This window comes from Myotis davidii, unplaced genomic scaffold (genome assembly GCF_000327345.1).
Source record: "Myotis davidii unplaced genomic scaffold, ASM32734v1 scaffold132, whole genome shotgun sequence".
In the NCBI taxonomy this organism is placed as follows: domain Eukaryota; kingdom Metazoa; phylum Chordata; class Mammalia; order Chiroptera; family Vespertilionidae; genus Myotis; species Myotis davidii.
Genome location: NW_006285258.1, coordinates 3,423,431 through 3,437,208, shown reverse-complemented (window position 1 = coordinate 3,437,208; position 13,778 = coordinate 3,423,431). Strand labels below are relative to the sequence as shown.

At 40.3% G+C, this 13,778-nt stretch overlaps 1 protein-coding gene across 2 annotated transcripts in view; it reads left to right on the top strand.

The window, feature by feature from the left end:
* Window positions 1-13,778, top strand: part of GALK2 (galactokinase 2) — a 146,099-nt gene that overhangs the window by 107,482 nt on the left and 24,839 nt on the right. For both annotated transcript variants that reach the window (XM_006756021.2, XM_006756020.2), the window contains exon 8: window positions 7,520-7,730. In XM_006756021.2, coding sequence (XP_006756084.1) covers window positions 7,520-7,730 — 211 coding nt within the window. The remainder of the gene's footprint in view (window positions 1-7,519; window positions 7,731-13,778) is intronic.

Below are 13,778 nucleotides of genomic sequence, written 5' to 3'. Positions count from 1 at the left end.
TCCTAATATTTTGTTGACGATTGTAGCATCTATGTTCATCAGGGACATTGGCCTATAATTTTCTTTCTTTTTAGTGCTTTTATCTGGTTTTGGAATTAGGATAATGCTAACCTGATAGAATGATTTTGGAAGTCTTCCCTTCTCTTGAATTTTAGGGAATAGTGTGAGAAGGATTGGTGTCAGTTTGCCTTTTAATGTTTGGTAAAGTTCACCTGTAAAGTTATCCACTCCAGGACTTCTGTTTGTTGGGAGTTTTTTTTTTTAAATTACTGCTTCAATTTCATTGCCTGTAATTTTTATATTCAGATTTTCTAATTCTTCCTGATTTAGTTTTGGATGGTTGTTTGATTCTAGGAATTTATCCATTTCATTCAGATTTCTAATTTGTTGGTGTATATTTGTTCTTAATATTTCCTTACAATCCTTTGTGTTTCTTTTTTGTGAGTTATTACTTCTCTTTCATTTCTTATTTTATTTGAGCCCTCTCTCTCTTTTTTCTTAATGGGTCTGATTAAAGGTTTGTCAGTCTTGTTTATTTTTTCAAAGAACCAGCTCTTGGTTTCATTGATCTTTTGTATTGTTTTTTTAGACTCTATTTTCTTCATTTCTGCTCTGATCTTTATTATTTTTTTTCTCCTACTCACTTCAGGCTTTGTTTGCTGTTCTTTTTCTAGTTCCTGTAAGTGTAAAGTTAGAGTGTTTATTTGAGAATTTTCTTATTTCTTGATACAGGTATGTAATGCTATGAATTTCCCTTTTAAGACTACTTTGCCGTCATGTCCCATACATTTTGGGTTGTTGTGTTCTCATTTTTATTTAAGTTATCTTTATTGTTTGTTTGTTTGTTTTGTTTTGTTTTTTACCACAAATGGGTGCTGGATTTTATCAAATGCCTTTTTGCATCTATTAATATGATCATGTGGTTTTTATCCTTCGTTTTGTTTATGTGGCATAGTACCTTTATTGATATGCAGATATTGTAACAACCTTGCCTCCCCAGGATAAATCACATGTGAGCATTGTATAAGGTCTTTCTATTTATTGCTGGATCCAGGTTCCTAATATTTTGTTGACGATTGTCCACTGAGCCAAACCGGTTTCGGCAACCCATTCATTTTTAAGTAACAGTGTTATTTAGCCTCCATGTCTTTGTGTGTTTTCTAGTTTTGTTCTTGTGATTGATTTCTAGTTTCATATCTATTATGGTCAGAGAAGATGCTTGATATGATATTCAGTTTAATTTATTGAGACTTGTTTTGTGTCCTAACATGCAGTCAATCCTAGAAAATATCTAAAGTGCACTTCAAAATAATATATATTTTGCAGCTTTGGGTTGAAATGCTCTGAAGATATCAATGAAATCCATCTGATCTAGTGTGTCATTGAAGGCTGCCGTCTCCTTGTTGATTTTCTGATTGGAATATCTATGCATCGATGTCAATGGGACGTTAAAATCCCCTACTCTATCTTAGTGTCAATCATCCTTTATGTCCATCATATATTTAGGTGCTCCTATGTTGGGTGCATAAATGTTTACAAGAGTTATATCTCCTTGTTGGATTGCTTCCTTTATCATTACATAGTGTCCTTCTTTGTTTCTTATTATAGCCTATGTTTTAAAGTCTATTTGGTCAGATATAAGTAATGCTACCTTAGCATTCCTTTTCATTTGCATGAAATATTCTTTTCCATCATTTTATTTTTAGTCAATGTGTATCTTTCATTCTGAAGTGGAGCTCTTGAAGACAGCATATACATGGGTCTTGTTTTCTTATCCATTGAGCTACCTTATATCTTTTGATTGGAGCATTTAAGCCATTTACATTTAAAATGATTATTGATAGGTACCTATATATTGCCATGTTTTAAAGCTACGTTCTTCTGTGACCTTATGCTTTCATATAAAAAATCCAAGGTAATACCCCATTTGTGCTTCCATGCTGCACTTAAGAAGAAAATTAGGGTTCCTTCTCCTCCTCCTCATCCTCCTCCTCCTCCTCCTCCTCCTCCTCCTCCTCCTTCTTTGTTAAAAGTCTCCTCTTCAGATAATTTTCAGTTGGTAATTTAGGGTAATTGCATTTAAGCCATTTACATTTAAAATGATTATTGATAGGTACCTATATATTGCCATGTTTTAAAGCTACGTTCTTCTGTTTCTTTCTCCTGCTCCCCCTCCTTCCCCTCCTTTCTCCTTCCCCTCCTTTCTCCCTCTCTTCCTCCTCCTCCTCTTCCTCCTCCTCCTCCCTACTCCTCACCCTACCTCCTCCTCCTTCTTTGTTAAAAGTCTCCTCTTCAGATAATTTTCAGTTGGTAATTTAGGGTAATTGTTCCCCAATTTAGTTTTATTTCCAGTTTGGTTCAGGGAGGAAGTGTGAAGAAAATCTACCTACTCTGCTGCCATTTTCAAGTTTTTCTGTTTTTATTATCCTATTTAATCTTCACAGTAGTTTGTGAAGTAGCCATTAAGTGTCCCACTTTACCTGGGAATTTCCTGGCAAGGTATGTTGTGACTTGTTTTAAGTAAGTGCATGAGTCCAGGTCTGTCTCTGTCCCTCCTCTTTCCACTGTGCCCCTTTATGCGTGAATGAGCATGATGCTTGAATGCCACAGCTATGTTGTGCTGAGGTGCAGTGAGGAGACCCATTATGCATAGTTGTGTAGATTTCTTCAGATTGATTCTGTGGCCTGCATACTAACATAGAGAACATGGACAGTAGGGATGACTAACATTGGGGAGTTCAATGTGGTGAATGATGTTTATGAGTGGAACGTGGACATGGAAGTCACTGGGGGTCAGTTCTATGCAGTTGGAAGGAGATGAGGGGAAGATGAGGCAAAAAAAGCATGCACAATACAAACTGCCATGTATGATCCCATTTATTTCAAATTATATGTTTGGAGGTGTGCATGAAGCATGCATAAAGAATTGTATGATAGGATGATTATTAAAATGGCAGTTGTGGTTTTCTCATTGGGTGATTACAGATGATTTATTTTAGAGTTTGTTTTTTTTTAAAAAATATATATTTCTTTATTGATTTCAGAGAGGAAGGGAGGAGAGAGAGATAGAAACATCAATAATGAGAGAGAATCATTGATAGGCTGCCTCCTGCATGCCCCGACTGGGGCTCCAGCCCGCAACCCAGGTATGTGCCCCTGGCCGGAATCGAACCTGGGACCCTTCAGTCCGCAGGCTGACGCTCTATCCACTGAGCCAAGCCGGCCAGGGCTATTTTAGAGTTTTTTGTTGTTATTTTTTACTTTGAATTGTGTGTTCTTTGCAGTTTAATAAAAACGTGTGATTGTATAACCAGAAACAACAGCACAGCTACTTTTGTTGTATGAAAAACAACTTGTTAAATGAATTCTTGTTTATAGAAGTAACTCAGAAAGGGATTAGAATTTTTATCCTTTGCTGACCTGGTGAGGAGCTGATTTGTACTTTTCCCATTGATTTGTTAATACTGCTAACTGCAGTGAAAAAGTTGAAGAGGCTTTTGAATTAGGGTCCATATCTTAGCTCTCTCCTACTGTACTCTCTTCCTGGAAGTCTCAGTGACTCTCAGACTGAGGGTTTTGTCTTCAAATTGCAGGAAAGTGTCTAGTTTGCACCCAGACAACCTGGTAGTGCTAGTGAGGCAATTCCTTTTGTCAGCAGCCCTCAATCAATGATGGATGAGAGTTAGTGGGTAAATATCCCAGCTTTCTTGCCCATGGGTAGGACACATCTCAGGTTTATACATACCAGTCCAATAGGCCTTACCTCCCCTGACTACATCAGTGCACCTCACATTAGCTTCTCTTCCTGTCTTACTTTCCACTTCTCTACCAGCACTTCTTGGTATCACTGAGCCCTCAAATTCTTGTCTCGGGTCTTCTTCCAAGAGAAACCAACTTAAAACAGGGTCCCAGTACTATTTATCTGCCACCTCCTATGACTGTGGACAAAGCACTCACCTGCTTTCTTGTCCCCAGAGCACAGAATAGGCTCAGGAACCTACTGGAAGTGGTATGTCATGTGAGCACTTAATATTTGCAGTGGTGAAAACAAAATGGTGAATGTTGACAAAGAAATGCTTTTTCTCCTCTTCCCATCCTGCTGCCGAGTGAGGAACTTGTGACAAAATGACCCATAGCCCTGACTCATAGACCTGCTGCACAAATGTTCGGAAGTAGGCCAGTCACCCGGGCCATAAGTGGCAGATTCCTTCATGAAGTTCTGTCTTTGAGCAACAGCGATCTTACCCACCCTCTGTCCTCATCTGCAAGTCATCTCTCTGTTTTTGAGCCAAATTTCAAAGGGCTTAAGTGGCTTTTCTATTTTACTCTGCAATGTAGTGCCCGTACTCAGTGGCCCGTGGCTGTGCGGCTGTTGTTGAGGGCATGTGGCAGATTTCATTCTTAACTGAAACACACACCAAATCGGCTGTGTGGACCCTCCAGCTGAGGGCCAAGCGAACCCAAAGGCAAACCGTTGGAGTGAACGTGAGCCTCTGTATGCGACTGTGGTCGGAAGGCACGTAACGGGCTGCCTTTGACGACAACCTTGTGGGCAGCAGACTTTCTCACTACACATCTTTGGGTCAGTTTCCTGAGACGTGGTGCCGGGGGCAGTGTGACTTGTTTAAGGGAGGCCAGGGATGGGAACCTGGAGATCATTGTTGACTGAAAGGTTCTTAGGAAGAGCCCACTCTCGTTACTTGGGAGCCATTCTTTGATGTTTCTTCTCCTCTTGACCACGTCCTCCTCCCCCTACCCCATCCTCCTTCTTTATCTTTGTCGCTATCTTCTTTGAAGGAATCCGTTTATTAAAGTATTTTTAAATCACTAGAATGTTTATTTCTAGCACCAATCTTAGTTTATTTTTCAAAAACCATTTCTAAGACGTGAGTGGGGATTAAAATTCATGAGTAGCACAACATAGATACCAGACAGACCTCGCTGAGAATGTTGCCGTGGGGAGGCAAGAAACAGTTATAGTGATGCAGGAGGAATTAATGGCCCAGATTTCCCAGATATGAGTGGGGATGGTCCTTGTGATATCGACAGAAAATGAATTTTCTAAGATTTGCATGGGAGGATGGGATGTGGAAGAAGATTTTATTTGCATGGAATTATATTCCTCAGGTTGTAATGTCCCATTTCCCCCAAGCCAGTCCTGGAAGAGGGACAGCTGGGAGTTCAGCAGAGCCAGAAGCAGGGCCAGTGTCCAGAGTTTTTGTTCCATGTTGCAACCAGTACGGTTTAGTATTCAGGCCAGATTACAGTTCATCAGTCCATGTGTGCCATGTAGATACAGGGGAGAGCATCCCCCTGCAGCAGGAGATAGAGAGAGAGAGAGAGAGAGAGAGAGAGAGAGAGAGAGAGAGAAGACTTCTGTGGTTTGGAAGTTTAAATATTCAGGTTTCACGCACTTGCAGTGGTCACTCCATCCTGACCACTAATTTGTTCCCAGATATGACTGGCAGACAGGTAGGCTCCTTTCCACCTCACTCAGACCTTACTGGGCATGCGTCTAAACTGCCTTTGTCCAGTCCAGCGGTTCTCAACCTGTGGGTCGCGACCCCTTTTGGGGTCGAATGACCCTTTCACAGGGGGCGCCCAAGACCACCGGCAAAAACATATATATATAATTACATATTGTTTTTGTGATTAATCATTCTGCTTTAATTATGTTCAATTTGTAACAATGAATTTGGGGGTCACCACAACATGAGGAACTGTATTAAAGGGTCACCGCATTAGGAAGGTTGAGAACCACTGCTCTAGTCTCTTCCTCCATTAATCAGCAGGGAATGGAAGCGGAGAATGTTAATGCAGCTTTTTGGCAAAGCTGTATAAATGGCATGCCTATGCTATCTGGCCTCCCTCTTCCCTCATTTTCTGTTAAATAAACCAGGATATTATAATGGCATCAACAGGGCCTGGGTTTAATTTCCAAATGTTTCTTTGGGCAAGTCACTTACTCTCGTTTCTTAGACACTACCCATCTCACAGAGCTGTCAAAGATTGAAGGAAGCAAAAAAGCACATTTTAAATCATGTAGCACTATATAAGCTGCATTGTTTATCTTAGTTGGATTTGGATCTGTATTTTGAGAAAGCAGTATTCTAGGAGATCATCAACTTCAGCTCCTTTTCTGTATAAAATAAATACATTGTATGTTTCTCTTTTGCATTATGTAAGTCTTGATAAGTTTTCTGAAATTTTATTTTTGAAACATAGACCATGAATGAATGAATGAATGAAATGAATGAATGGGTCAATCTGTGGAGGTATCAAATTCAGCGTTTCTAATACACTAACAAAGTGTGCTAAGCAAGCAAACAAGGACAGAAGAAAGATTTTAGTTTGTGCCTTTGCTTTAAAAATGGCACCAGGTTCTGTGAAATATATGAACAGAAAAATATAATCCTTTTGCCTCTTTTCCTAGTTCTGCCTAAAATCATTAACTTCTTTCAAATATATGAGCCAGAGGTTTAAAAAGAGGATTAACAAATATAAGAACTTATGTTATTAACAGTCTTCAGAAGTGAGTGGCCCTAAGCAGAGTACAATGATCTTTTGGTAAACCCTGCTTCCTGTAGCAAAGAAAGAAAATCAAATCATCAGCATAATAGAAGAGTAAATCAGATGCACATTTCCTTGCAGACTAACTTCCCCTTCTTCAATGAGCCTCTTTTTGCTGTTTGTGCTGCCTGCACCTGACCTCCTCACACCCAGGGACTGAGTTTTATAGACCTCAGTATGGAGATATCTTCACTGTTTTGATTGTCACCTGCCTGAAGGGCTCAGTCAGTGGTTTGGGGAGAATGAGGGAAACATATTCTGGATTGGGGTTCCTGTGTGTAGACCTGGTTACAAAGGTTTGGTTTGTACTTAACCCTCTCCAACAGGCTGAGGGGGTGCCTCAGGACAAAACTGGAAGCCACACACTTTTCTTGAGGGTGGAGAAACATGCAGCTCTGCTACTACTAGCAACCTAATGAAATGGTTTTTCCTAAGGTCACCAATGAGGTTTTCATTTAAAATCTGGGACTTTACTCCAAACGCCCAGATACTTAAATTCATTAGCCATTTCAAAGAGGCATGTAGTAAACAGGAAGTGCTCTAATGAAATTGGGCATACAGTGTCCACCTCAGGACCCATGTCATGTGAGATTTGACCAGTTTTTTTCTAGACTTTATAGAGAGTGGTATATTTGAGATGAACTGAATAGGGATGAAAGAACAAAATTATTCAAAGAAATAGCCCTGAGGGAAAGTGGTGACAGGCAAAAGAATCAACAGAAGATTAGTTTTTATTTTTTTTAAGAAAAATACTTAACTACCCTAGGAGTGTCACACAAGCATGTTTAATTCCAAACATCTGAACCTAGCAATGGTGGGAAATGTGGATAGGTTGAATGGAAAAAACAAAATAAAACAAAAACAGCTTTAAGTTGAATCTGGCTAATTAAAATAGTACATATTAATTTCTGCAGTGAAAATTGACCATTATCTTGGTTTCAACTTGCAGCTCCTGGCTAAGTACAAAAGCTTGCAATGGGATAAAGTGCTGCGGCTGGAGGAGGTGCAGACCAAGCTGGGGGTCAGTCTGGAAGAAATGCTGTTGATTATAGAGGATGCTCTTCACCCTGAGCCCTATAGCCCCGAGGAGGTCTGCAGGTGTCTGGGAATCAGCCTGCAGGAGCTTCAGACCCAAATTCTGAGTCCAAACACTCAGGATGGTGAGTGTGCTGGAGAAAGTAAGAACATGGGTTGTTCCCCCATTCACAGCTGGAAAATTCACAATTTCCGCAAGGATCTCACTGATTTTGAAGCATGCTTGAGGGATTTGGAGAATGGGTGTGTTTTGGCAAACTAATTATCTATATTCTTGTCTTCATTAAATTCATTTTTTCACTCATCAACAGACATTTGCTGGTCTGCTGCATGCCAGGTATTCTGGTGAAGCAAAGGTGAATCCTACATTGTCCCTACCCTCCAGAAGTTCATAATTCCATAAGCATCTCTTTTTTACCCTTACCTACTCTTCTGATTATTATACTAATTATATAAAGAGGTTTACGTCTGAACAGTGCTGTAACTGCTGTGGAACACACTCGGAGCACTAGGAAGCCTTCACTGCTTAGATTGAGACTTTGGCCTGCTTTAGTGAGGAAGCTCCTTCTGTGTGCATGCTGCTTCAAGTAATTTTGTTTTTATACTGATAACATCAGATACTGACATGAAGGCCAGGTAAAGGTTGGAGGTATAAGATGGAGCCTTAGAGTGTCTTTCTTCTTAGAAGTAAAGGTTGTTTATTTGTGGGAAGTCAATGCTGGGGGCAGGGACATCTAGATAAGATCCAGTAGTTTCTTTTTTTTAAAAAATCATCTGAGAGAGAGAAGGAAAAAGAGAAAGAGGAAGGGAGGGAGGGAGGGAGGGAGGGAGAGCGAGAGAGAGAGAGAGAGCGAGAGAGAGAGAGAGAGAGAGAGAAACATTGATGTAAGAGAGAAACATCAATAGGTTGCTTCCCACATGCACTCTGATCGGCATTGAACCCGCCATCTTCTGGTGTATGGGACAATCCACTGAGCCACACAGGCCAGGGCTCCAGTGGTTTCTTGAGGTAGAGTTGGGAGGGTGGGACCTTAGCACAACGATCAGCCTAAGCGCCCCATTTCCATTCCATTCAGTTCAGCTCTGCAATTGGTTATTGAGTGCCTGCAGTGCCTTTCAAGTAATGAAAGGCTGTAACTAGTGACAGCTTTAGGATCAGATAAGGGAATCATTTGAGGGCAGAGAGAAGGTTCTAGTTTCCAACACTGTTAGATCCAGTGTAATTTGATGAACATTTAACTGAGTCTCTAGAACTGGGATGAGCAAGCTGGCCTATAGGCTTAATCAGACTTGCCACCTGTTTATGTAAAATAAACTTTTGCTAGAACACAGCCATAATCGGTCCTGGCTGCTTTTGCACTGCAACAGTACTGTTGAGTAGTTGTGACAGAGACTGAAAAGCCCACAAACGCTAAAATGTTTACTATCTTACCCTTTGCAGAAGAAGTTGGAGGGCCTCCGCACCAGAAAGGCAGTGGACCAAACAGCCTGCCTGGATTAGGATCTTGGGTTTCACTCACTAGATGTGTGACCATTTATCTTAGTTTTACATGAAGTAGGCATAACAGGAATACCTCTCTTAAAGAAGTAATCTGTGCAATGTGCTAAGAACAGTGCTTGGTAATGGGGGTGTCAGCTTCCTTTGTTATTTCTCCTTCCCTCTCCTCCCCCACCTCTGCTAGGTCCTGAGGCCAAGCTTGGGAACACAGAGATAAACACAACGGGGCAGCATTCTTAAGGAGTTTACAAAGTAGTGATAGAAACTGATAAGAAAAAGCTGATCCAGCATAGAGTAATGATTGCTGTGTGGAGGTACACTTGGGTCTCCAGAGGCCAGAAAAGACAGAAGTCGGAGCTGGCTTTACTAAGGACAAAAGTTAGAGAATAACTTTTGTCAATTCGACAAAAGTTAGAGAATAAATAGGAGTGTCCAATGTAGACAAGCGGTCTGAAAGACTTCCAGGCAGGCAAAGAGCAGGTGCAGAGGCAGGGAGGAGTGAGAGAGGGTTACATGTCCAGAGAACTATAGCTAGTTGAGTGTTTCTTAAAAATAATATACATGGTGCGCCTGGCTGGCGTGGCTCAGTGTTTGAGTGTCAATCTATGAACCAGGAGGTCACAGTGAAGAAGTTGGGTAGGACTTTGGATAGGGAGAGTTTCCAGGGAAACAACCTTTTTTTTTTTTAAATATATTTTTTATTGATTAAGATATTACATATGTGTCCCTGTCCCCACATCCCCCTCCCCCCCCCCACCCCCCGTTGTCCGTGTCCATTGGTTAGGCCTCTATGCCTGCATGTAAGTCAGGGAAACAACCTTTATTCTTTGATTTAAGACATTAGCCAATTTCTTTAATTCGGCAAATATATATATTGACTTCATTGGGCTGGGTATTATGCTAGATGCTGGGATACAAAGGTAAGTAGGACACAATCTCAACCTTATAGTGACCTAGTGTCAAAGAGGGAGAGTGCCACATAGCCATCACAGTAAACAGCCCTCACTGCAGTGAAGGTCTTTGTGAAGAGTCTTGGAGTCTGGAGGAAAGAATGACCGCATGTCTGGAAAATGTGGCTTAAATTTGAGCTGGATCTCAAAGCTACGGACTTCCCAGGCTGAGAGGGGTGAGAGGCCATTCCAGGCAGAGAGGAGAGCCTGAATAAAGACATAGACACACGGGGAGTGGAGATTTGAAAATGTGCTAAGAGATATTGTGTGCAGTACGATTAGATGTCAAAAATACTGTTTAAAGCAGTGGTTCTCAACCTGTGGGTCACGACCCCTTTGGGTGTCGAACGACCCTTTCACCAGGGTCCAAGACCATCAGAAAACACATATATAATTACATATTGTTTTGTGATTAATCACTATGTTTTACTTATGTTCAATTTGTAACAATAAAATTGGGGGTCACCACAACATGAGGAACTGTATTAAAGGGTCGCGGCATTAAGAAGGTTGAGAACCACTGGTTTAAAGGGATGTCAGTTAAGGGACTAGTATTCTATTCTCCGTCACACAACAGCCTGAAAAAGGGTTTGTTGGTGGATATTACAACAGGTAGATTCTCAAGACTAGAAAGGAGAGTTCAGTTGGAATTAAAGATTGCCTGTGTCTAGGAAGGAAGGAAGGGAGGAAAGGAAAAAAGAAAAGAAACAGAAGGTAAAGAAGGCCAAGGTATGGATGCTGAGAAAGGCGGGGAATTATAGTATGCAAAATGATCTTGGAGACAACATGACGAATGCATATATCTGTTTGGTAATATGGCAAGGCATCTAAATAAAGATGTAGAACATGTAAAACCCCAACCATATAATTAGATTTTGGAGTTTTGGGTAAAGAATCAAAAAAGCCTTAATAGACATTGAGGATATTCACTGTCAAATGATGATCTAATGCAGTCTTTTCATGGTATCACTTCTTAGTTAAAAAAAAACTTTAGAACCTCACCATTACCTCTTTGCCTACGCTCCTTAAATGGGTGTTAAGTATTTTTCTGATTTGGCCTTAACTTTGTTCTGTTCTAATGCCCTTTTGAGCGCATGCTTGCCCACATGGACCATGGTGTCCTGGCTGAACCATTCCATTTACTTCTTACATCTCGGTCTTGCCTCTGGGCCTTTAATCCTAAAAATCATTGCCCTTTTCTGGTTGGAATTTCTGAAATATAGTTTCTGCCTCTCTTAACAGCTCAATATAACTTTAATCTTATTTATTCTTCTTAATCCATAGCCTCTTCTGTTTCTATTTAGCATGTTTTTTAATAAGTTAATTTCCCAGAAAACCTTGGAAAACACAAAGGACAATTTGCTAATCATAGTACATGCATTGCTCTTTATATATATAATTAAGTTTCCCCCCTGAAGATAATGATTACATAGTTTTTGTAAAAAATGATGCATGCTAAATCTTACCTCTTTCTCTAGAACAACTTGCCTACTGGCCCACTTGCATCACTTTCTATAATTTACTTTTGTTTTGTTTTCATTCATTATATCTGTGTTGAATGAATGAATCCATTTTGTATTTCTCAAAAGGTTACCCCCTTTGCTTTTGGAATGAATAAATTTTAAAAACCTATGAACATAAATTAATGTGTGGGATTTTAGATGATCCTAGATTAATGTCACTTGATTTACTCTCTGGATCCAGCCATCTAACCTCAGCCAAATTTCCAGCTGAATTCTCTTGACACTCATTTTTAACTTTAGGGATTAAAATCCTTTTATATCTTTGCCTTGTTCCTTCTGAGTTTGTGCTTTGGTTGGTCTAAGACATTAAGCAAGTGTTTCTCTTAATGCTCTGGAAGATGTGATTCTTATTGAATGTGGCACTGTATGTATTTAGATTGTATGAATGGAGGCAAAGATGACATAAACTTAGTTTTGACATGAACTAATATTCTGATGATGGAAATCCATGCTTTTCTCAAAAGTATGTGGAATTTGATGTTCGCTTAATGCCAAAATTGCTTTCCTTCTTTACCTGGATATGAGTGTGAGTTGGGAGATGTTGACCTTGAGATGACAGTGTAGGGAGAGATGTTTATAATCAAACTGTGGCTTTCAGCCTCTACTAAACCATCCAGACTTTCAAAGGCCCATGCCCAATTATTATTTTCTCTTTCCAAATTAATAATAATTAGATTTAGAAATGCTAAGAGGCCATTGAAATTAAACACACACACACACACACACACACACACACACACACAGCAAAATTCTCAAATCCTTTAAATGTTGTTTAGGATGCACACACTCTACCACTGGGAACTGGCTAGGAATAGTTTAAGAATGATATGTCAGGCTTTGCCCACAGGTAGGAATTACCTAAGGATGCAGTACAAAGTCTGGGTTTCTAGAGGCTCAGGGGCCAGGCTGATGTGGAAGAGGTGTGACCTGAGAGGAAAAGAAGCTGTAGTCAGAGCCAGCAGAGATGGGCATGAGTATTTAGCACAGGAGACAAGTCAAGAACATACACTGGAGGATAAACAAAGGAGCCCATGAAGGACTAAATGGAAACTGAGGTAGAAAATAGGTCAGGTACTTTGGGTGCTAGTTTATGAAAGTGGAAAATTTTAAAATAAATATGTTTTATTGATTTTAGAGAGGGTGAGGGAGGGAGAGAGAGAGATAGAAACACCAATGATGAGACAAAAATTATTAATTGGCTGCCTCCTGCACACCCCCTCCTGTGGATTGAGCCTGTAACTCAGGCATATGCCCAACCGGGAATCAAACCATGACCTTCTGGTTCATGAGTCAGTGCTCAATCACTGAGCCACACTGTCCAGGCAAGAAAGGGGGAATTTATTAGGGGCATTCTTTTTGGGAGGCCTAGCTTGTGCTCCGTGTTGGGGTGGTCCTGCTGCTTAGATTCACTAGGCTGACCTGGAGACAAATCTCATTGTGTAGAGTACCAACTTGGTCTGTGACCATATGATGGCAAAGTGCTGGCCAGTGGCTGACTAATTTATTTGGATTCTGTGATCTCCAAATTCATGAGTGATAAGCATAGCTTTAGAGCAAGCACTGGGCACTGACATATACTGCTCTTTAGGAGGGGGACATGTAGAGTAAGTCCCCCCGCCAAAAAAAAAAACCCCTAGCACAAAAAACTTACTTACTTTATGGCTTACGTATTACTTTTCATCCATATCACCTGATTTTAATCTCACAATAACCCCAGGGCACGTGGTTATCTTCTTCTAGTTTATTGCCAAATAACAATAGTAATGACAACAAAAATGATGATCCATTGTATCTGTATACACATTCACAGTTTTAACTATATGAGATCTCAGTTGAGTATCATTCATATTATCGGTTTCCAGAGGAGAACATGACAGGGCAGAGACACTGCATGGTTTTATAAGATGTTTGAGGAAGATGATTCCTCCTATTGTCTTCTGGAGGGTATGGGGTGGGAGAGACCACAAGAATGAACACCCTCAGTTCACTAGGACCTCTAATGTTGGGAAGCCTTTTTTTGTTAAGGGCTACTGATGCAATAGCAGAGGAAACTAGGGACCACCTACATGGGAAAGCAATATAATTTAGCCTTTACATGGGAAACTCTAAAGTGTAATGGTGAGGCTCTAAAGTTTTTTTTTAACTAAGAAGTGATACCATGAAAAAATGGCATTAGATTGTGGATTTGAAAATATTCACAAC